Below are 23702 nucleotides of genomic sequence, written 5' to 3' on the forward strand. Positions count from 1 at the left end.
GAGGGGGGGCGGCCCGAGGCGGGGGAGGCAAGGGGCACAGGCGTTCTGGGTCAAACGCTCTGGGCTGGGCGCCCAGCCCAAGCGCCACGTCTTTCTAGGCGGCCCGAGAACAGAGATGCCAAGGGTCTTGTTGGGGGAGGCGGAGAACGGAGATGTGTCTTTCCCAGACTCCCAGAGACTGGTGCGGTTAATAGATTCACAGCGTGTCCTTTTAACTCTCTGAGCGCTTACAAAGGAGGCTGGCACAGTGGGGCGGGGGGGGGGGGGGGGGGGGGGGGGTGGTGCGGGGCGGGAGGCGGGCTGTTCCTGAGAAAGGTCAGGGCAAAAATATCTGCTGGGAAGAGGCGGGGCGGGCTGGGACGGGTGGACTCCTCCCCTTCCCTCCTCCTCCCTCAATCCGCCAGCAGGATGGGCTCCAGGACACACACACAATGAAACTATGAGGCCTCTTGTTAAAAAATTACTAGGAATTTCTAGGCGGTAACGGCAGAGCTTTCTGAGGGCGGTCGCACACCAGGGTCTGGGACCACGTGCCCCTGCGGCCAATGTGACGGCTCCTCCCAGAGCTCCAAGCTGACCGTGGCTCCACTGCCTGGGAGGACATGGGATGACTCCCAACCTGGGAGTTGCATGTGGGGGCCACCTGCCCTCAATGGCTGGCAGTGGCTTGTACTTTTTTTTTTTTTTTTTTTTCCTTTTGGCCATGCCGCGCAGCATATGGAATCTTAGTTCCCTGACCAGGGATCCCGCATCCCCTGCAGTGGAAGCGCAAAGTCTTTAACCAATGGACCACCAGGGAAGTTCCAAGTGGCTTCTACTTAGAGATCAGACAGGGTCGGGGTGCCCCTGTAGGCGACAGGCAGAATCCACCTACCCACCCACCCACCTGACAGCTGCAGTATGGCTGGTGGCAGCTGTCTTGTCACAACCAGAATAACAACGACAGTAATAATAATATCAGATCGGTAGAATCAACCAAATGCTTGTTCCCCTCGTGGCACCATGCTGGTCCCCCACTTGTATCTGGCTCTGAGACAATCCCTTGTGGTGAACATCATTATTATTCCACTTTGGAGGTGAGGACACTGCAGCTCAGAGAGGTTCATTAACTTGCCCAAGGTCACAAAGCTACGGAGGGGCAGTGCCAGGATGCGAACTCAAGTTGCAGGCCCCTGGGTTAAAACCACCTTGCAAGGGAGAAGGCAGCAGGGAGCAGCTGGGGTCGGGGGCAGGCAGGTTTGTGGTGAGACTGTCTGAATGATACTGGTTTACAATAAGGGAGCCATTTCCTGGTCCCTAGCCCACCTGAATGAGGCCAGCAAGAAGCCCACAGGAAGGATCTGTGTGAATCTATGAGGAGGTGATATTTAGCTGTTTCTGCCTAGCCAGCCTTCTATTCCTCCTTTGTTTCTTTAAGGGAACCACCCCTTACTGTCCCCATCTACTTGACTCCCAAGGAAGACTCTGCCGATCAGAGTATTTGTTCCTCCAGACACAGTGACCAGCTCAGGGATGGTCATCTGACCCAAGCTGGGCCAACGAACAGCAACAGTCCTGGGTCATTTAGTCCAGGGGGCCCTGGAGCCTGGGGCTAATGGGGGGGAATCTCACTAAGGATACCATTGATAGGGAAGAAAACAAATCCAGAGGCAGAAAGTGAACTCTGAGAACATCACGTGAGCTCCTGGATCCAGCTGAACCTGAAGCTAGTCTACTCCACAGAGATTTTAATTACATGAACCAATGAATTCTCAGTTTGAGTTGGTTCTGCCTCTTGTAGTCAGAAGAGCACGATTAAGATGACAAATGGAGATGACTCTAGTCCCTTAACACTCTTCTTTTCGGCAAAGACTCAGTAAATTCCTACCAGAAGGCTCTGGGCCCCAGTTGTATTACAGGCTAAAAAAAAGGAGACCAAGGTCCCCCCCAAAGAGAAAATCCAAAGCAAGACTTTCATGAATCCCTTTGGTATTTGTCCCCAAAGTCCAGGCCCCAGGTCCTCCCCGACCCACCCCGGGGAGCCCAATACCTCGGAGGACAGTGAGCTTGGCATGGACGGTGATCTCCCCGACTGAGTTCTGGGCCACACACTCGTACACGTTCTCATCCCGGGGTGTCCGGAGTGGCTGGATCCTCAGCACGGCCCCTGCACTCCCATCAAACTCGATCGTCTGCCATGGGTAGGGGACAAAGGTCAGGGTGAGGCTGGGGTCCCAGGCGTGAACAGGAGAGGAGCTGGGGGCTGTACACACATGTGTGTATACATCCATGTAAAGATGCTGGAGGCAGAAAGCGGTCTGTACAAGTAAAGGGTATTGTGCATAAGTGGGTGTGTGACACTCGCACGTAAGTCTGGTGACAGGCATGTGACAGGCATGTGAAGGCAAGCTGGATGTGGAAATGTGTGTGTCTGACCACGTACTTGTGCACAGAGTTTTGAGTTCCCTTCTGTGTGCAGTGGTGAGATAAGATTCAGAGAGGGCAGGGAGTTGCTTGAGGCCGCACAGCACAAAGGTGGCAGAACAAGCGAGCCTGAAGGGCCCTCATGGGGCACATGGTGGGGGGTGCACGTGGCAGAGAGTGCGTGGGAGAAGAGAAGGGACCTGTCTGGAGAGGGTGCCTGCCCTGACTGCCCGTGCTCCATCTGGGGAACGCTTCTGGGACGGCTTCTGTGGCTCAGCTGCCGTGGCCCCGTCCAGGGGTGGGGCTGGCCCTCAGCTGTCTCCCCTCCCCTCACCCCCCTCCCCCTGACTCACCTCAAAGCGCTGCGAATTGACCTTCTTGCCCTTCTTGTTCCAGGTCACGCGTGGCTTGGGATCTCCGGTGGCCTGACACACAAAGGAGGCCACGCCCCCTGACACGCCAATCTGGTCCTTGGGTTCTTTGATGAACCTGGGGGGCTCTGGGGAGAGAGCAGGAAGCGGAGGGGCTCTGGTGGGCCAGGGCATGTGACAAGGACCCTATGGGGCCAGGTCAACATGCCCTCCATCCTCTGTCCGGACACAGAGGTACCATGTGGGCCCGACAGGAGGGCTGGAGAGAAGAAGAAATGATACCACTGCCCACTGTGGGCACCCCGGGCCCTGCCCAGCACCTCCACCGCCGCCCCCCACCCGGATACAACTGCCACACATACTCACACGAGGACACACCTCACGTAGGCACACCTGCTCAGACCCAGTGCCACAGGGGAAGGTGAGAGGAGATACCCCTGAGACTTTGGGGTCCCTAAATTCAGCCCCTGAAGGCCCTCAGTAGTGACCAGCCAAACTATGGAGGGTCCTTGATCTTAAAAAGACTTGGGAGGAGAGAACTTGGTCTAATCAATCCCTGATAGGACATGTGGGGAGACTGAGGCATCAAACAGGGAAGCAGAGGGGTGACCAAGGGACCTGAGGTCAGAGTCAGACCGGAGATCGAACCCAGGGCTCCAGCCTCTTCATCTGTGGGAGGTGTCCAAACACAAGGAGTCAGAGCTGGAGGCCAGAGCTGAAAATGGGTGCTCGGATGCTGCCAACCACTAGAGCAAGTGCTTATTGAGCGCCTACTGTATGCGGATGGTGTACACTCAGCAACGTCACATCCTCCTGACAGTGCTGGGGGACAGAGCCACCAGGATCCTCATTTCACACTCGAGAAAACCGAGGCACAGACCAGGCAAGGCACTTGCTTCGACACGGCCAGCCGGTGGCGGAGCGGGGATGTGAACCGGGCTGGTCCTGTGCCCCCATCCTTTGCCCCTCATGACGATCTGATGTGCTAAGTCTCCCCAGGAAAGTGTCAAGTGGGAGCTACTATGTCTTTGATGCCTCCACAGCCTCAACTCGGCACCTGGCACAGGCTACAGTACCTGAGAGTTCATTAACATGGTCCTCTTTCTTTTATTGACTTTTCACAGTAACCTCTGAATCGCCCAAAGGGATACTGGATTTCCATCCACGGTAATATGCTACAATGTATCCCATAAGACGAATTCAGTTACTTCTGAGAGTTTTACCGACAGACCCAAGGGGCTGCAACATACTTACAAGGAGGTGAGCCAATGAAAGAAATATATTAAGTACGTAAAAGTTTGGGCTCTGAGGAGAGGCAGAGAGAGGATGAACAACTCAAGCTTGAGCAAGGCCAGGCCTCTGAGCGCTGAGCCACTCAGGTTCACCCAGAAAGTTCTGGCTGCTCAGAAGTGCCGAGAAGTTCAAGGAGGCCTCAGGTTCCAAGTCTGGGTGCCACAGAGCCCAATTTCTCCCATCTGTGACTCAGGCTGGGCTTTGAACAAAAGAGGGTCCCCGTCTCAGCGCCTTGACTGGCCTCATCTCCCTCATTCCAGGCTGTGCTCCCACTGATGTGACCATGTAAGTCTCTACACTGGCCACCTCTCTGGAAGATCAGCAGACCCACTGCATGCAGGCATCAGTGGGCTCACTCAAATCCTGTGTATCTTACTGGGGAAGTGATTGCTGATTCCACTGTACAGATGGGATTGTACAGATTCAGGGAGTTTAATGAGATTGCATGACGTCACACAGCTCAGAAATGACAGCAACAGGGTTGGATCCTGGGTCTATCAGTCCCCAAGCCCACGTCTTCTGTTCCTCTCACCTCCAGGCCCCGAGCCTGATTTCGATGTTTTTGCTCCACGCTGAGCCCTGGACTGGGCCTGCCTCTCTGGCTCTGCCTTGCCTGGGTTGCCCCTCCTACAGAAATGGTGACTGGGGCCATGTGGGTCCCCAGCCAAGGTCATGGGGGTAAGTCTCTGTGGTCAGGTCAGGAATCTCGCTTCTGGGAAAAATCCTCCCTGGGGAGCCACTGGAAGGAAGGGCAGAAGCGGGCTGCAGGGAGCGAGAAGCATCCAGCTGCCTTTTTATGACTCGGAGCCGAGAAGACACCCCGAGCACCCTCCAATCCGGGAGACGAGACGCGATGGGAGCCCGTGCTGTCCCTCCTCCTCTCTTCATCTGGCGGCTTCAACCTCAGCTCAGCCAGCACCTCCCCCAGGGAGCCTTCTTGGATTACCACTGGCCGGGTCAGGACCCCCTTCTGTCCCCATCCTTCCATGGGCGCCCCCTTCCATCACGGCCCCGACCACACTGGGTTGAAATACTTGGTTATGTGCTACCTGGCAGGGTGGGCATGAAACAGACCCCACTCCTTGGGACCCCACCACACCACTTCTCTGTGCCCCGTGACCCCTGAAAAACTGGGGCTTTGAACCTTGATGCTTGCCTAATACCGGGCCCAATGAAGCTGCCCACTCGCTCCCTGGCGCCCCCTCGCTGCAGGGCAGACGCCTCTCAGCTTACCTCCAGGCAGCTCTGGGATCCCAGCCAGCCCGGAAGAGCTTTCTCCGCCCGCTGCATCCCCCATTAGAATATTTCTTGCAGATGCTTAGATTCTCTCATTTGGACAAACCCTCCCTTCCTCTTCTTGGCAAAGGGGCCCCAGACATAAGAAAGACACACTGCGGTATGGCCGCAGCCTGTGGCAAGCAAGCGCTCCTTTTGTGCTGGGCCTGTTCTCACACTCAGCTCTATTCTGAGGCTCAGAAAGGGTGAGCGACTGGCCCCCAGTCACCCAGCTTGTGATGGGCAAGAGCTAAGATTCCAACCTGGTCCTATTTGGCTCCCAAAGCCTTGCAAATAGTACACCTGATATACAGGGTTGTGGGTCTTCAGTGATGGAGAGCACCCTGGGTGTTCCTGTTTCTTAGATGAAGAGACCGAGGTTCAGAGTGGCGATGCCAACAGCGCAGAGCCTGGGAAGGGCTTGGCCTGATTTCTGTTTTTCCATTTCAGATTTTGCAGAGAAAAATCTGGTGCCAGAGCTGGAGACCCACCCACCAGTCCCCTCCAACCCAGCCTGGACTGGCCGCACAGCACCCTGGGAAGGCCCCACAGGACCAGAAGCTGTTTTTAGGGCAGAAATCACTCCTCTTGGTGCTGGATGGTGGACACATCAGCTGCCTGCCCGGGCTCTCTACCACCTGACAGCCCCCACCCGAATGGTTTCCTGAGGACCTGGGCTACTCCTTGAAGCTGGCAGTGCCAATCACGGTGCCCACAGCCCCTCTGCTGGCCCCCAGATGACAGGGTTCCTGCTAAACAGACCACCTCCTGGGGTCAAGATGCCCCAGCTTTGGAGACGGAGACCTGGGTTTGAGTCTAGGCCACTACCAACACCTAAAGGGATACAGTAGTAACAATTCCAGGGGAAATCCCTGGCGGTCCATTGGTTAGGACTCCGCACTTCCACTGCAGGGGGCATGGGTTCGATCCCTGGTCAGGGAACTAAGATCCCACATGCTACACGCAGTGTGGCCAAAAAAAAAAAGAATTTCAGGGCTCACTGAGGGAGCATCCACGGAGCTAGCCCCGGCTACATGCCCCGTGCTGATAGCCTGGGTCACAATCCCTCATGGCTCACCTGGACCACTGCAGTCTCCTCTGCCCTGGCATCCCCCCATCCTGTCCTCCCCAGCCTCAAGTCTGTCCTCCCTCAGCAGCCAGAGGGCACCTGTGAGCACCTCAGTCAGGGCCTGCCCCTCCCTCTGCCCACAGCCCTCCAGGGCTCCCACCTCCCTGGGGTACAAGCCACATCCTCTCTGCTGCCTACAAGGCCCTGCACAACCTGCCCCGTCCCCTCCCTGCCCTCCCCTCCTCCCTCTCTCCCCCTCGCTCACTCTGCTCCAGACGCACGGGCCTCCTCACTGTTCCTCCAACACACCAGGCACAGTTCTGCCCCAGGACCTTTGCACAGGTTATGCCTTCTGCCCAGGACACCTTCCCCCTAGACATGCATGGGGTGCACTCCTCAGCTACTTTAGGTCTCTGTTCAGATGTCATCTCCTTGGTGTGACCTTCCCCGATGCCCTCCCACCCATTTGAAATGCAGCCCCTAAACCTCCACTCATGCTCTCATCTCCCTTCCTGTTTATCTTGCTCCTGGGCACATCCACCATCCAGCACACTCGGTGCCTCTCCCTCAAGATTATCAGCTCCAAAAGGGGGTGGGGGGTTTCCCCGGTGGTGCAGTGGTTGGGAGTCCGCCTGCCGATGCAGGGGACGCGGGTTCGTGCCCCGGTCCAGGAGAATCCCACATGCCGCAGAGCGGCTGGGCCCATGAGCCATGGCCGCTGAGCCTGCACGTCCGGAGCCTGTGCTCTGCGACGGGGGAGGCCACAGCAGTGAGAGGCCCGCATATCACACACACAAAAAAAGGGGTGGGTGGGATATCTGTTTTGTCTTGCAGGTCTAAACCAGTGCCTGGCGCACAGTAGGTGCTTCTGAAAAACCCACTGAATGAATGAGAGCACAGCCCCACCCACGGTCACTCGATAGAGCGAGGATTCAAACTCAGGACAGGATAGCCTCCAAACTCTGGGATCTCTACCCCCTCCTCACAATGGTCACTTTGCAGCCTCAGTTTCCTCACCTGTCAATGGGAATGATCTCAGCATCCTGCCCAAGGCTGGTTAATTATCACTGGAGCAAGATGTCAAAGTTGTAAATATATGATTTATTCCACTAGTGTAAGTTAAATCAGTGGTGGTCACATGGGGGTGCCATCGAGGGGATGGGGCCAGGGATGCTACTCCGCACCCCACAGTGCCCAGGACGGCCCCCCACTCCCTGAGAATGCTCCGGCCCCGACCTCAGCAGTGCCGAGGGCAGGGGAAACCCTGCGTTAAGTGAATGAATGAAAAGCTAAAAATGCTCAGCCCTCGGCCCACTATTCCCACTGCAAGGAATAGAGCACAGAAGACACAGGCCCCGGGAGGTGACCAGATGGATCGCAGCCCAGGCACGCCTGGCTGTGTGGGGTGATGGGTAGCAACCCGGGCTCTGGCGCCAGGCAGACTGGCCGATTCCTGGCTGTAAAACATAACCTCACTGTGCCTCAGTTTCTCCATCTGTACAATGGGGGTGGGGAGAATAGCCTCCATCTCATCAGGTGGTGGTGGCTGATCTGAATGTGTTAGGCAGTTACTACAAAATAATATAAAAACGAGAAAAAGCACGGATGGATGAGGCAGGTATGTATGTCCCTGGTGTTCTCACCCAGGGGCAATAATTACCATGCTCGTGGTAACCCGGGATTGTGGACCTACTGTGTGCAAGCAGCGTGCAGGGGCTTATCATGTGTCCTTGTCCCAGGAATGCTGGGAGATGGATGATGCTGAGTTTCGTTCTGTCAAGGTAGAAATGGCCGCTGAGCGAGGTTGAGTCACTAGCCCAAGGTCACACAGCAGGTTAGCAGCAAAGTCAGGATTCAAACCCAGCCTAACAGCAGATCCCAGTTTCTTTCCCTGCTGACCTGACCCTTTGTGTCCCCACCAGCCTAATGACACCTCCTCTAGGCCCCTCGTGGTGGGACAGACCGTGGCATTAGGACTAGGGCTGACTCTCATCCTCTCCATGTTACTGCCAGAAGCACAGCCTTGCCCATCCCCAAACTACACCAACATCTTTCTTCACCTCCAGGCCTTTCTGTGTGCTAACACCTTCGCCAGTAATGCCCTTTCTACTGGTAAACTCCTATACACCCACAAAACCCCAGCTCCAATGCCCTCTCTCCCAAGAAGCCTCCCCTGGCTCCGCCTGGGAAGGTTTGATTGATTGCCTGTGTGTCTACGAACTGGGTGCTGGTATTTCCACCTGTGGCAAGGGAAGGAAAACTCTGTGGCTACCTCAGGAGTGACTTCAAGTAAGCCCCAGTCCCCTCTGAGCTTTGGTTTCTCTCATGGAAAAATGGGGATGGTAATGAAACTAGCATGCTGGGTTCTGTGAGGTGGAGGGAGATGAAGCAGGTAAAGCCTGCATTTAGCACTGGGCTTGGTGCAGATTCAACGCTGGGCAAACAGACACTGTCATCACTGTCACTATGACTGCTTTTTCATACCATTCTTGTTATTCACCTCTGCACCTCTGAGGACCCAGTGCACAGCAAGCATTCTACTCGGCCTCTTTCACAGAGCACAGAGGCTCTGCACGGCAAAACCAGCACCCTCCCCACCCCCCCCGGGGGGGTGGGGTGGGGTGGGGACACGTGTTCACACGTGCACATGCAAACTCAAAACGCCCACACTTACCTTCTGTGGCACAGCCTCCTACCAGCAGGACCACGAGGAGGCCCATGGGACCAACCACAGATGCCACACCATGGCACCAGGCAGGCGCCATGCTCGGCCGTGACCTGCAACCTCCAACCTCTGGCCCTGGAGGGGGGATGGCCCCCCCCCCCCCCACGGTCCCTCACAGAGAGGCCTCAAGCCAAGCGTCAGTCGGGGCAGCGTCTGCAGAGACAAAAAGAGGGGCCGTGAGAGGGGAGCAGGGGAATCCAGGGGGCCTTCATGGGGGAGGCAGCAGGAGGATCACAGAAGGGCAGAGGAGAGTCACGGGATGAGAGGGTGAGGGTTACAGGACAATGGGGGAGGGTCAGGGGGCGACGATGGGGCAGAAAGAAAGTGCTGAGCCCCCACGATGAACTGAATGTTGTGTCCCCCCCACAAGTTATTATGTTGAAACCTAACCCTCAGTGTGATGGTCTTAGGGGCCTTTGGGAGGTGATTAGGTCATGTGGTGGAGCCCTTGTGAATGGGATTAGTGCCCTTATAAAGAGACCCAGAGAACTCCCTCCTCGCTCCCCGCCACCATGTGAGGACATAGCAAGATGGTCGTCTGTGAATCAGGAAGCAGGATCTCACCAGACACCAATTCTGCCACCACCGTGATCTTGGACTTCTGGCCTCCAGAACCGTGAGAGATGTGTGTTGTTTATAAGCCACCCAGTCTATGGCATTCTCTTACAGCAGCCAGAACAGACTGAGACAGCCCTTACCCCTGGCTGAGCCCCCGACCCCAGGCTGAGCCCCAAACCAGGACTGAGAACCCCTCTAGAAAGCGCTCTGAACATCTAATTCCCCCCCCACTTCGCAGGCTGGACCGCCCACCCGAAGGAAGAGGCTCCAGCTAACACTGCTGACAGTCCCTACAAATCTGCCCGTTCGGCCACCAGATGGACCTTCCCCGCAAACACACCTGCCCGTCCCTGCCCTGCTCTAACACCTCCCATGGCTCCCGTCAGTCCCAGAGGAAGCTGCGCCTACTGGTCTCGTCCCCTCTCTCACGGGAGATGCAGCCACACAGTCCCAGCTCAGTCACACCCTGCTGTGTTCTCTGCTGGAAATGCCGTCCCCACACTACCGCGTGACAGGTCTCAGCTCCACCGTCACTTCCTCTGGAAGCCCTCCCTGCCCCTGGCAGGTCAGCCCCCACCCCCAATTCCACATCCCACGGCTTCAGAAATGACGGAGATCATCCTTCACAGCATTTACCCCAGTCTGCAAATCAAGTGAGAATGTTCATCACCCAGCGTCTGTTTCTCTGGCGAGAATCCAAACTCCTCTAGGGCAGAAGGGTCCTTCTCAGGGGCCAAACCCTAGGATGGCCCCCTCTCCACTTTGGCCAGGGCCAGGGAGGCCCAAGGATGAGGCCCTCGCGGCCGGGTCAACCTTAGACACCCACCCCAGGCCATGCCCCAGGCGGGTCCGCACCATGGCCACGGGGACGGGTGCCACGTAATCATGGGGCAGCCCCTGTGTTTCTGGCTCCCAAAATATCCAGCTGTGGTCACCACGCCCAGCCCCAGAGTGGCCCCAGGGGAAGGCTGGGCTGGTGGTGGCCGGGTCATGGCCCAGGGTGGAGAGTGGAGAAGGTGGGATGAGGGGGGTGGGGATAGGGGCACTCAACGGGCACACAGTCAGACCATGGACAGTCAGACCAGACAGAAAAGGAGGATGCTTGCACACAGGCCAGCCACAGACAGACCCAGACACACGGTCAGACCACAGACAGACAGGGAGACCAGACATAGTCACAGATGTATTTGCACAGTCAGGCAACAGAGATGGGTCCACATGTGTAGTCAGGCCAATAAAACTGACACACAGACCACAAACATGGAGAGGCACAAAATCAGACCCCAGACACACAGAATCAGACAAGATACAGACAAGGGTCACAATGGGGCAATCAATACATATACACAGTCTGACCACAAGCAGTCAGGTCAGAGACACACAGGTACATGCCAAGACCACAGACACACAGCCAGATGAGATATACACACAGGGTCATGGTCAGGCAGGCAATACACATACACGGTTGGGCTACAGGCAAGCATGAACACAGAGGCACACTGGAGCTCCACAGGGCCTGGCAGGTAAAAACACACGGCTCACAGACTCGGATGCGGGCACACAGTGGGGCTACAGAGATGGGTAGTCAGCAGAGCAAACCTGCACCCAGCCAGACAGTATGCACCCTGACACGTAACGTCAGATCCCCCTCATTCACATGCACGTGCACAGACAGGGAGGCGCATAGTCAGACCACAGATACACACTGGGACCCAACCACGGGCCCTTTAAGAGCACAAGTGGCTGATGAGGACGGTGAAGGTCCCAGCTGGGGAACCGGCCCATGGCCAGCTGGGGCCAGGGTGACCACAGCAGCTGGGCCCGCCCACAGATGCACATCAGCTTGGCCACATCTGGGGAGGGGGCTCAGCTCTGGCCCAGACCACTTGGATCGGCTGCCCAGGCCCGCACAGAGCATCTGGGGAAACCGAGGTAGAATTTTAACACGGAGGGGCTCAAACCCACCACCCCGGGGTGGGCGGGTGTGTGTGTGACTCCCCTGCTCTAGTCTCCTCACCTCCGATGCCAGCTGGCATGGGCAGGGGTCACGTGGCCCTGGCCACGATGCCTCCCCCACCCCCTATGCCCCATTGGAGCCAGGGGCAGCCGCCTTCTAAAAAGGAGGCCCCTAATTACCCCCTGGCTCCTGCAGCCCCACCTTCCCAATTACTGGGCAGGATGGGGCTGATCCAGGAACAGGCGGAGCCCAGCCATCAGCTCCCAACTCCCCAAAAGAGGTCATTCCAGCCTGCTGGGCCGGGGGAGTACATGGCACTGGGGCTTTCAAGGCCTGGAGCAGGAATGGGGGTGGGAGGTGTGGGACAAATCCAGGGTGGAAAGGATCAGACAGAACACAGAAGGTTAAAATTTCCAGGGTTGGGACTTCCCTATCGGTCTGCGCTTCCAACGCAGGGGGTGTGGGCTCGATCCCTGGTCAGGGAACTAAGTAAGATCCCACATGCCGTGAGGTACAGCCAAAAAAAAAAAAAAAGTTCCTGGGTCTCTTAGGCCCCCATTCTCCCTGGAAGAACTTGCCATGGCAAAGCCCCAGACCCTCCCACATCTTCCGGCTTCCTGCAAGACCAGGGGTAGGCTCCCCTGCAAGGGGTTGGGGGAGAATATAAGCAAATTCTGTCAGCTCTGTCTCCAAAATCTAGGCTGAGACTGTCTAATTCTTACCCCTTCTTCTGCCTCTACCCGGTCCAGCCCCCTCATTGCTCACCTGGACCAATGGAGTCATCTCCTGCCATGCCACCCGCCACCCCGTCTGTCTTCCCCTCAGCGCCAGAGGGCACCTATTAGCACCCGAGTCAGGTCCCATCCCTCCTCCTTTGGTGGTCAAAGTCCAAGCCCTCCCTGATGCCCACAAGGTCCTGCACGACCTGCTCTGTCCCCTCCCTGCCCTCCCCTCCTCCCTCTGCTCCAGACACGCGGGCCTCCTGGCTGTTCCTCCCACATGCCAGGCACGGTCCTACCCCAGGGCCTTTGCACGGGTTGGTACCCTCTGCCTGGACCTCTCTGCCTCCAGATATAATGTTAATATTATGACTTGACTGAGAATTAAAGGGTGAATGGGAATGGGGGTGGGTGTCTCCACAGAAGGAACAGCACAAGGAAGGACAAGAAGCAATACTGAGCGGTCCTAGCAGGGAGATGGGGAGAGATTAGGGCAGAGCGGTGGCCACACACTGAACCCACAGAACAAGGAACCCTAGGCAGCTCTGGGCAGGAGGGGATGTGGCCAGGCTGGCACCACACCAAGCCTCCTCTCTGACAGGTCTTGCAGTAAAGCAGCCTGAGCCATCAGCCTCCCCACTGCTGAGAAAGGGAAACTGAGATAGGTGCCTCAGAGCTGCCACCGATGGGAGTCACAGGAAATAACTTGGGTGGGAAATGAGGCTGGGCAGGGAATGGGGAGGAGGGAAGGGAGTGGCCTCTGGACCTGGAACCCAGGGCCCCGGAAGGGTCCCTGCCCACCTCTGTGCCAGGCGCAGAGCTGCCCACCATCTGTTCCCAGCAGCCGGGCAGAGGTGGGTGCCCGTCTTGCACAGATGAGGAAACTGAGGTTCACAAAGGAGCGGGGACTGTCAAGGACCCCCGGCTGGCTGGGGCCTTGGTTCCAGAGACCACGTTTACACAGGACTGTGTCCTTCCCTGGCCACTGTGTGACCTCAGGAAAGTGGACGACCTTCTCTGGGCCCGGTGCGGCCTGCTGGATGGCCTCTGGGGGCTCCCAGACCTCTTTCACAGGGGGTGAGTGGGCACCCATTCCAGTCAGGTGCTGGGGTGCAGGTCACGCGATCCTGGAGCCAGCTCTGTGTGCCCACGCAAAGCAGGGAGCATAAAAGAGTGATTATGACACAGGACTAGGCAGCAAATAGGCTCTGTGTCACTCGTATGGGGCCGGGTGTCCCAGGGCCTGAGGACTCTGGGCTGCCTCTCCCTGCCCTGCCTGAGGGTCTGGTCTGTCCTGGGGGTCTAGGGGCTCACCTGCACAACCCTGACTCTCAGGGACTTCCCGGGGCCAGGGGAAGGAGAGGTGGGCGACACTGGCAGCGGGGCTGAAGGAAAAGCCCCCTAGGGACACACAACGTCTCCACCCTCACACCAACGCCCCACACCTCTCCAGCCCCAAAGCCCCCCTTCAGGGCCAGGGGACTTTCCTGCTGCCTGGAACCCCTTTCCCAGGGCCTCAGAGCCCCTGGAGGGCAGGACCCGGGTCTCCAGCCTCCCTGGGTTGCTGTGTCCCCAAAGTGTGAGACAGGGTCCAAGCTCTAGCTCGGTAGCCCCTGGTGGGCTCCAAGGGGCTCTGGTCAAGCCCCTCTCCCTCCTGGGGCCTCAGTGTTCCCCCACCAGGCAACGGGCTCAGGATGTAGCCGGGTGGGACTGGCCCTGCCACCTTCCTGGAATGGGCTAGGACCAGGGCTGAGGGATCTGCCTTTAGTTGACTATCGATTTGGATTGAGTGCTGTCCCCAAGGGTCCCCACCGCCAGGAGCGGATGGGCAGGGCAGCTGGGAAGCCAGGCCCAGCCCCAGAGGGAATAATGGGTAACGCCAGCTACGTGCCCCCCTCCACGTGCCCAGCCCTCTTAAATGTTCCCCGTGCTTCCTTCTGTTTGACAGCAGAGGAAATTGAGGCTCAGAGAGGGCTAGCTGCACACGGAGGGTCACGCAGCATGGAGGGGCTGGGCTGGGTTAAGATTAGAGGCCAGAGACCAGCTCTCAATCAAGCCCACAGTTCACGCTCCCCGGGTGCCCAGCCTGCCAGGATGGCCCCTGCCAGCATGTCCCCCATGCCGGCTTCGTGGAAGAGCCTGAAACACCAAGATCTGGGTGCACCCCTGCCCTGCTGCTCACACCTGCCAGGGCTCCCCAGCGCCTCTGCTCAGTGTCCTGGGCTTGCCCTGCTGCTTCTTCCCACAGGTCACCACAATTCTCAGAATGCACCGGTCCACCTCTGGTCCTTTCTTAATACAGGTCCTACTTCCAGGGGGCCCACCTGTCAACTCATCCTTCAAGCCGTAGCCGCAGACCTACCCACTCCAGGCTGAGACTGGACTCTTCCCCCAGCCCTGGGACCCCTCCTCTGCCCAGTCTTGACCCCCCCCAACCCTGGGGCTGGAAGTAGCTGTGTTTGACTCTGCCCCTCCTCTGCTCTAAAACCTTCCATGGCTTCCATCAAAATCCATTAAAATCTAGATTCTTAGCCTCCAGAACTGCCGACTCCATCATGCTGCACCCCGACTGCCCTGTTTGCCCTATGGGTGTCCCTACTCACTGCCTTCTGGCTCACACAAGGATATTTGTGCACGCTCTTCCTTCCACCCAGCGCACCATTCCTCGTTCTCCATCAGACCTCAGCCTTCACGCTCATCCTCAGGTCTCCGCTGAGCTGGCACCTCCTCCAGGAAGCCCTCTTGGATGCCGCAGGAGGGACCAGGGTCCCCTCTGGGCTCCCTCAGCACCGGTGTCTCCCATCCCAGCTCTTCTCCTGTCACAGACCCATCATCCTCCAGGATGGGAGTCTTCTCCCCACCCTAGGAACGTGCATTTATTAGATGCCTACTCCATGCCTGGCCCCATTTGACACTTTACCCATACCACTCCTGTGGTCATGTCCATTTCAGAGAGGGAAACTGAGGCCAGAAGGAGCCGCCACAGGCAGCAGAGGCCAACATAGACATGGCCTCCAGGTGCAGCTTACATCTGCTCTTGGTTGGGGGTGGGGGGATGTCTGCTCAAGCCTTAAGGGATGGAGGTGAGGCTCAAGGAGGGTCAGCCCAGGAGTCACAGGAAGCCCCTCTAAGGTCACCCAGGACTCTGAGTAGGAATCCTGGGAAGCGGGATTCTCCAGGCAATAATGGGGGAGTTCAGAGGCATGGAGCTTGGAGACAGGTATGGAAAGTGGGACGGTGGGAGCTGATATGCCTGCCCAACCCCTCAGTTTATTAAAGCCCCGACTAGGCACAGCATCGATCTGGAGTCCATAAGCCTGAGGGGCGCAGGGACAAAGTGAGAGAGGAAAACTTTCTGTGAGTTCTGGGGAGTGGCTAAGAGCAGGGATCCCAGCCACTAACCCCCCACCCCCAGCCCAGCAGTTCTGCCACCTCCTCCGCGGAGCGGGTCCCCAGCGGAAGGAAGGATGCCAAAGCACCCACCCGCTATCAGAGCACCGCCCCCCCCTCACGGCTGGCAGCGAAGGCTGCCCCAGCCTGGCTCCGCCCCCAGGAGGTGGGGGAAGAGGTCGGGCTGGGGGCCAGGCGGGGGAGGGGACCCCACAGAGCATAACGGTCTGGAGTTTTCCAAAGTACGAGAGCGACCGGCCTGAACGGGGTGGGGCGGCACGCCAGGCAGCGGCGGGCTCGAGCTATCCCTGGAGGGCAGCTGGGCCAGGCCGCGCGGGGAGGGGGTATGGGGGGAACCCGGGGTGGAGGGCCAGGAGATGGACAAAGGCCAGTGCAGACTGGGCCTCGAGGTGGAAGGGGGTACCGACGCACTCACCCTACGGCTCAGAAATCGGGGCCCGGGCCCCACGCTGCCTCGGCCGTGCCCGTTGCAGCCCTACCCAGGGTCCGCCCGGAGCGCAGCGAGAACTCGGAGACGCCGAGGCGCAGCGAGCTCGGCCTGGGGGCGGGGCGGGGCGGGGCCAGGGGCGGGGCGGCCAGGGGGTGGGCCCGGGGAGGGGGCCCCCAGAGCGAGCCTCGGGCGGGCCCGGCCGGAAGTAGGGCGGGGGACCAGTCGGGACCCAGATCAGCGGGCACTGAAATCCTACGTGGATGGGGGGTCCTGTGTCGGGGAGGCCTCCAAGGAGGTCACTGTGCCCCCCGCAATGTGCACATACATAAGGGGGTGCCCCCAGTGGCACAGCTCAGGACCCTCCCTTTGGAAGCCTGATGCCAGAGGGCTCCCCTACCCTACTCCCCCTTCCCTTCCAGGCGCTGATCATGGCCACGGCAACGGATGAAAGGTCTGGATGCTGGACAGGGCGGCAGAGAGCTCCCCAAACACACCCAAATACAGGAGGTCGAAGAAGGGGCAGAAGATCCCCTCCCAGTCTGGGTTGGATGGCAGAGGCCGCGCCCCCTACAAACACAGAAACCCACAGTGTGGGGGAGGGGCAAAGGCACAAAGAGGCTTCTCTCCTGCTGGGAGTCCAGTTGGGGTCTGGGGGGGGGATGAACGGGGACACCGTGGCAGAGGCCTCAACCTTAGCCACAACCCTGAGGGGGCGGAGAGCGCAGGGCCAGATTGGAAACAGATGGGGCCACCGTGCCAGGCCCGAGACACCCGATCCCGAGTGGGGGGGGGGGGGCGGGAGAAGGGGCGACCCCACCCAGGCAGCCAATCCTGGCCGGCGCTGCTGCCCGGAGCGGGTTTGAAAACTCCAAGGGAGAGGCTGGGAACGCCGCCGAGCCCCAGCAGGTCCTGGGAGCTGGCGGGGAAGCCTCAGGGAGGGGTAGGGACCCTGACGGAGACCCAAGGGCAGCCGCCGGTGCGAGGTGGGAGGCGTTCCCCCCAACTGATCCCATCCCTGGCGAATTGGGATCAGTTCCACCATTAGTGCTCTGGACGACTCCCATAGCCTACGTGTACTGAGATCTTAGTATATTCCAAGCCCTGTGACGGCTCACATCACCCCGCCATCAATCAGCCCCATTAACCAAAGGGGTTAGGGAGGAATAGAGAGAGATTACCAAGGTCAGGAAGAGCAGCGATTCGAACCAATGTTTGGGTCCAGAGGCTAACCGTCCTTACCCACAATGCTACAGAGGCCTGGAGCCAGAAAATGACAAATCACTATAAATTTAAAGCCCAGGAGGAAACGGCAGTGCTGGAGACAGACAGGCCCCAGCATCTAGAGGTGGGACAAAGAACATGGGCTTTGATGGGCGGCACCCAGGCAGCTGCTTGAGCCCCAAGGCACCCCAGATAGGGACAGGGACGACTCACTTCCCAAGGTGGCCCATCCACGCCCTGCTATGGCTGCCTTGGCATGTCCACCCCCCATCTCTCCCCAGCACCAAATGTACCCTCCCCTTGGTGATCTGCCCTTTCCAGTCCGGCGCCTCAGTCCCTCGCTTTGCAAAATAGAGCATATAATCCCACCTCCCCTGGCACTGGGGAGGCGTGCACTGGGGTCCTCAAAGCACTGAGCACAGAGTAAGTGCTCTGTGAATGTCCGCGTGCAGACTCTCTACCTGCCCCTTCTACATGGAGCACACAGTAGGTGCTGCTAAACACGAGATGCTCCAACATCTCCCCTCCCCCACACAGCCCTACTAACCCTGGGAGCCCCACAGTTGGTGCTTCATGGAGGTGGGACCCCTGGCGCCACAGCACCATGTGGCAAGCACACAGGAGGTGCTCTGGGTCAACGTGGAGGTGAAACTGAGTGACAGAACCTCCCCCAGCATGGCAGGACACACAGTGGGGCCCTCAGAAAACGCCCCCAGAAGCATAGTTGGTGCTTTGCAGGCTGATGCCCAGGCAAAGGGCTCGTGCAGAATCGCTATGAAGATGAACAAAGCGGGGGAAGAGGGGACGCATGGGGTGGGATGCAGTGTTAAGAGGGAGGGTCAGGGCTTCCGTGGTGGTGCAGTGGTTGGGAGTCCGCCTGCTGATGCAGGGGACACGGGTTTGTGCCCTGGTCCAGGAGGATCCCACATGCTGTGGAGCGCTGGGCCCGTGAGCCATGGCTGCTGGGCCTGCGCGTCCGGAGGGTCAGGGAGTGGGGAGGTGACATGAGTAAGACCTGAAGGAAGTATGGATGTTTCCGAGGAGTGATCCAGGCAGTGGGCACAGCATGTGCAAAGGCCTTGGGGCAGGACTGTGACAGGCATGGTGAAGGACAGCAAAGAGGCCCGTGTGGCTGGAGCAGAGTGGAGGAGGGGAGGGCAGGGAAGGGACAGGGGCAGGTCTTGCAGGGCCTTGGTCTACCCTGAGGGAGGTGGGAGCCCTGGAGGGCAGTGGGCAGAGGAGGACAGACTGGGGGTGGGGGGAGCCGGGGTACCAGGGCAGAGGTGACTGCACAGGTTCAGGCAAGCAATGAGGGGACTGATCAGGTGGAGGCAGAGAAGGGGGGCGCGCGGGAAGCATGTACATTCTGGATAGATTATGAAGGCAGAGGCAAGGAAATTTTCTAAAGGACTGGCTGTAGGGTGCAAGTTAAAGGGGACTCAAGATGAGCACCTTGACAACTCTGGCCTGAGCCCCTTGAAGGTTAGGGCTGCCACCTCCAGGAAGCCCTCCCTGACTGCTTTGCCCACCCAGTGCCCCCGAGGGCTGACCCCGGGAGCCCACAAACGTTCAGTTGCTACGTCCTCTGTATACACCCAGGAGGCAGCTGTCCTTGGGATGGAGCATGGGGCTAGATCACGTCAGCTCCTGCAGCTGGGACATTTGGGGGCATAATTTTTTTCAAAATAACTTTTCTTCTAATTATAAAATAGGCGTGTGCAGCAGAAAATTGGGGAAAATCAGCATAAAGAAGAAAATAAAAATGGCCCACAATCCACCCCTCTCCTGGAGAGAATCTGTTAGCATGTGGTCATTTTCATTCATTCTTTCCAGAAACACTTATCGAGCACCTACTGTGTGCCGGCCCACTAAAGACACAGCAGCGGAATGACAAGCACCGCACACGCGCCCCCCCCCACCCTTATCCCAGGGCTCAAGACAAGCAGGAGAGACAGACATCCACAGAGAAACAAACATTGTCAATAACATAAGGCTGGAAGTACTGAGAGGCATGAAAAAGAAAATAAAATGACCTGTAAGGCTCTAGAAGCGTGGAGGGGTCCGGGGGGACCTCTCAGAACACCTGGATGAACTGAGCGCATCAGACAGACAAACTCCTAGGGGAACAGAGTTTCAAGCAGGAGGAACAGCAAGTACAAAGGCCAAGGCTGACTGCCTCCTTCCAGTCTGTCTCCAATGTGTTTAAATGGGTACACAGAGATCACCAGTATGAAACCATTTGCCAGGGTCCAGCCCACAGAGTTTACTGGGACCTCACTTGATCTGTAGTATAAACAGCAGAGAGACATGTCCTCAGATGAAGCTGTGACCCATCGTTTACAAGCAAAGGGTCATTCCATTGGGATGGTCACAAGCCTTTGAAACCTTCCCTGATGTGGCAGCCCCAGGTAAAACGGCACCCTGGACACCCTGGGCAGGACGCCCCACTCCCAATCCCTTCCCTGACTTCACATTTGGGGCCAAAATTCCCGAAAATTTCATTTAGGAGCAACCACCAAACTCCACACCCTTGGTTTTGGGAGCAAGAGAGAAACTGGTTGGGCAGCTTCCTCCTTTCTGGGGCTCCAGGGCTCCCAGGCCCCAGGTTGCCCAACGGGGCCCCTCCCCACCCAGCTCAGCATTCATGCCCCGGAGCAGCAAGCATGTGCGGACCAGCCTAGTGCCTGCCTCGCCCAGACTCACATCTCGGCCCTGGCGCCGTGTCTGCCTGCCGGCCACACCGCAGCAGGCACATAGCCCGCCACAGGCACGCACCACCTCTTCATCTGCCTTTTTCACCTTCTGGTTCCCCCAGGCCCGGCTACCATCCTCTCCTTCTGGACAAATCCAGGATGCTTTCAGGTGCAGCTGGATCCAGCAAACCTGCTCTTCCATCTATCCTCCCCTGCTCAGCTGATGGCAGCTCCATCCTTACAGAGGCTCAGCCTATAGAAGCTGGGGGCTGACCCTGACTTCTCTTCTTCCTTCATGCTGCGCCAGTCTGGAAATACTCTCAAGTTTCCCTCCTAAATTTTTCCTGAGTTTCTTCATCTCTCTCCAGATGCCCTTCCCACCCTGTCCAGCCCCCATTAGTGCCCAGCTGGATCAGTACAGTCACCTCTGCCCTGGTCCCCCAGCTCTGGCCTTTACTCCCCACAATCTGTCCTCCCCAGAGCAGCAAGAGGGTGCCTGTAAGGACCTGAGTCAGCTCCCATCCCTCCTCTGCCCACAGTCCTCCAGGGCCCCCACCTCCTTCCAGGTAAAAGCCCAAGTCCTCCCCACTGCCCAAAAGGCCCTGCATGACCTGCCCCGTCCCCTCCCTGCCCTCCCCTCCTCCCTCTCTCCCCCTCGCGCACTCTGCTCCAGACACACGGGCCTCCTGGCTGTTCCTCCAACTCCCCAGGCACGGTGCTGCCCCAGGGCCTTTGCACAGGCTGGTTGGTTCCCCTGTGCCTGGAACATCTTTCCCTCACATTTTCATGGCTGTTTCCTTCTCGCCATTCAGGTCTCCCTCAAACATTGCCTCCTCAGAGAAGCTGATCACCCCGGCTCAGGTACCACCTCCATCAGCCTTTATCACACATCCTTTCTCTAGCTTTTTTTCCTTTTTAGCCCCTATTTTCATCTGAAATTACCTATTTCTTGTTTACTGTCTAGATCTGTGATGTCCAATAAGGAACCACTAGCTGCCTGTGACTAAATTAAAATGAAATAAAGTGAAACAAAATTCAAAATCCAGTTCCTCGGTCACACATGCTGTGCTTCCGGTGTGGCTCGTGGCCACAGTATTGGCACAGACATCGCGTATTTCTATCAGCGTAGAAAGTTCTGTGGACAGCTCTGATGGAGGAGGCGGGAGCCCGGAGGGCAGGGCCAGGTCGGTCTCGGCCATTGCTGGTCCTAGGGCCTGGTGTACAGTAGGTACTCAATAAATGCTTTCTAAATGAACGAAAGAGGGACTTTCCTGGTGGTCCAGTGATTAAGACTCCACGCTCCCAAAGCAGGGGGCCTGGGTTCGATCCCTGGTCAGGGAACTAGATCCCGCGTGCCGCAACTAAAGATCCTGCGTGCCGTAACTAAGACCCAGCAGAGCCCAATAAATAAATAAATATTATAAATAAATAAATGAAAGAACAAACTAATGGCTAAGAGGCCTTGTGAAGTCTGGTGGGGCTGATCTGCAGGACAGGGCAGAGGTTGGCAGGCACCATCTGTAGCCACAAGTCCACAAAGCTGGGAATTGAACCTGGGTCGTCCGTCCCAGGCACCCTCTGGGGGCTGCTGTTCTGGCCCCAAGGGCAGAAATATGTAAAAAGCTGCTCCAAGCACAGCCAGGCTCCGCTCTGCTGCCAGGCGCCAACGTGCTGACTCAGCCAGAGGCAGGGGGCGGAGGGGTAGTGCCCTTGCCAGGCATGGTCCCTCCAGGCTGGGCCCCTCCCCAAGCCCCCCATCTCCCACCTTGGACCAGCTGTGGCCGCTTTAATGGATCTGGCCGCATTCTCTCTGTAAATGCCTCTGCGTTCGCCAGGTCCCCAGTGAGGGCATGTGTGGCATTCCCCCCAAATCCTCCCCGCCTTGTTCCCTTAACCCTCATTAAATCTTTCATTCAACTGGCTCACAGCAGTTCCCTTAAACTAATTTACTTTAGAAACTAACTCTATAATGCAAGGCTCTAACTGCGGAGTTTTGAAAGTCACCAGAAAAATTATTACAATGAAACTATGTAGCGAATCCTTCCATTTTCCCTGGATACCATTGCTAAGGCCAGCAGCCCAATGGGATTTGGTTATAGAGAGATTGGCAGGTGTTGGTTTTAAAAAATCACCCTGCACGGGACTGAGACTTTCCCCTTGATTTGTTATGGGCCAAAAGCGGAGTTGCTGCTGGTCCGTGTAGCTCTGTGCTGTCGGATGCCTCCTCCACAGGTCACCCCAAAACAACCTCATCCTGGGGGCAGGTCCCCCACTTTAGAATTCATGGCCCAGAGGAGGCAGGAGGCCTAGGTTCTCTTCCCAGCTCTGCCCCCAGGGGGCTATGTGTCCCTGAGCAAGTCCGTGCCCTTCTCAGGGCCTCTGTGTCCCCATCTGTGCAGAGGATGATTGGGTTTTCAGTGCCTGGGGCTGATTTTTGTGGGTTCAAGGCCTTTGAAGATCAGGGAAACTGAGGCACTGGCCAGAGAGGTCCCCAGGACATGGCTTCATGCAGCTCCTGACCGACTTCCCTTGTGAGGGTGGGATCCAGTCTTGGTCACTGCTGAAACCTCAGCATGTGCCAGGCGCTATCCTGAGTTTTGGGGACGCAGCAGGAACCAGGACAGACAACCTCCCAGGGCTTCTCTTCTAGGGAGGAAGAGCGACAGATGGCGTAGCCATGCAAAGATAGGGGTGGGGAGGGAATTCTGAGCAGAGGACACAGCACATGTAAAGGTCCTGTGGTGGGAATGAACACACTAAGTTCTAGGGAAAGAGAGGGAGATGGGATTAGAGGGGTGAGGTGGGGGGATATCATTTGAGGAATGCACACATTGAGGCATGAGCAATTATCACACTTCTGTAACAATTCTTTCACACACAGACCTGCATTTATAGAGCACCTGCTGTATACCAGGCTCCAGGCTGAGCACTAGGGACACAGGATGACCCAGGCAGCTTTGGCCTGGCGTCAGGAAGTTCATAGGCTGTAGGGGAGGCAGATGGGGTCTCTGGCAGTTAAAAACTAGATGTGAGATGGGGAATGCATCTGGCATGGGGGTGGGGCAGGCTTCTGGTAGGTGGTGATATCTAAGATGTGAAAGAAAAGGGGAACTGGGAGAGGAAATCTAAGTGGCACTGGACTGAATGGAAGAAGCGAGAATAGGAACCTTGGGCCAAGTCCCATCCCATAGGTGAGAAGCCTGAGGGACCGGGGGCTGCTGAGGGGGATGGGACAGCAGAGCTAGGTTCCCTGCTTGGCCCAGACTTGTTGTGTGAGCTCAGTTGCAGGCACAACCTCTCTGGGCAGCTCCCCAAGCTCTCAAGTCCTGGGTGACCAGGGGGAAGGTGACATCTTTGGACAGGGGTTGGGACCTGTACCCAACCCCTCCTCTCCCAAGACCTCAGAACGCTTGACCTAGTATGGGAGGGACTTCCTTGGTTGTACAGTGGTTAAGAATCCTCCTGCCAATGCAGGGGACACGGGTTCGATCCCTGGTCCAGGAAGATCCCACATGCCACGGAGCAACGAAGCCTGTGTGCCACAACTACTGAGCCTGCGCTCTAGAGCCCGTGTAGT

The 23702-nt window shown here is 57.6% G+C and overlaps 1 protein-coding gene across 3 annotated transcripts in view; it reads right to left on the minus strand.

Annotated features, from left to right (window-relative positions):
• The window catches only part of PTPRS (protein tyrosine phosphatase receptor type S), a 103020-nt gene that overhangs the window by 54636 nt on the left and 24682 nt on the right, over positions 1–23702 (minus strand). For 2 of the 3 annotated variants that reach the window (XM_032626553.1, XM_032626552.1), the window contains exons 2-4: positions 9086–9289; positions 2757–2902; positions 2030–2171 (exon numbers count right to left, since the gene is read on the minus strand). In XM_032626553.1, the coding sequence (XP_032482444.1) occupies positions 2030–2171; positions 2757–2902; positions 9086–9176 (379 nt within the window). In that variant the 5' untranslated portion in view covers positions 9177–9289. Of the gene's footprint in view, positions 1–2029; positions 2172–2756; positions 2903–9085; positions 9290–16196; positions 16304–23702 lie in introns of those variants that run through there. The other variant, XM_032626550.1, reaches the window with a different exon arrangement.

This window comes from Phocoena sinus, chromosome 3, assembly GCF_008692025.1.
Source record: "Phocoena sinus isolate mPhoSin1 chromosome 3, mPhoSin1.pri, whole genome shotgun sequence".
NCBI lineage: Eukaryota > Metazoa > Chordata > Mammalia > Artiodactyla > Phocoenidae > Phocoena > Phocoena sinus.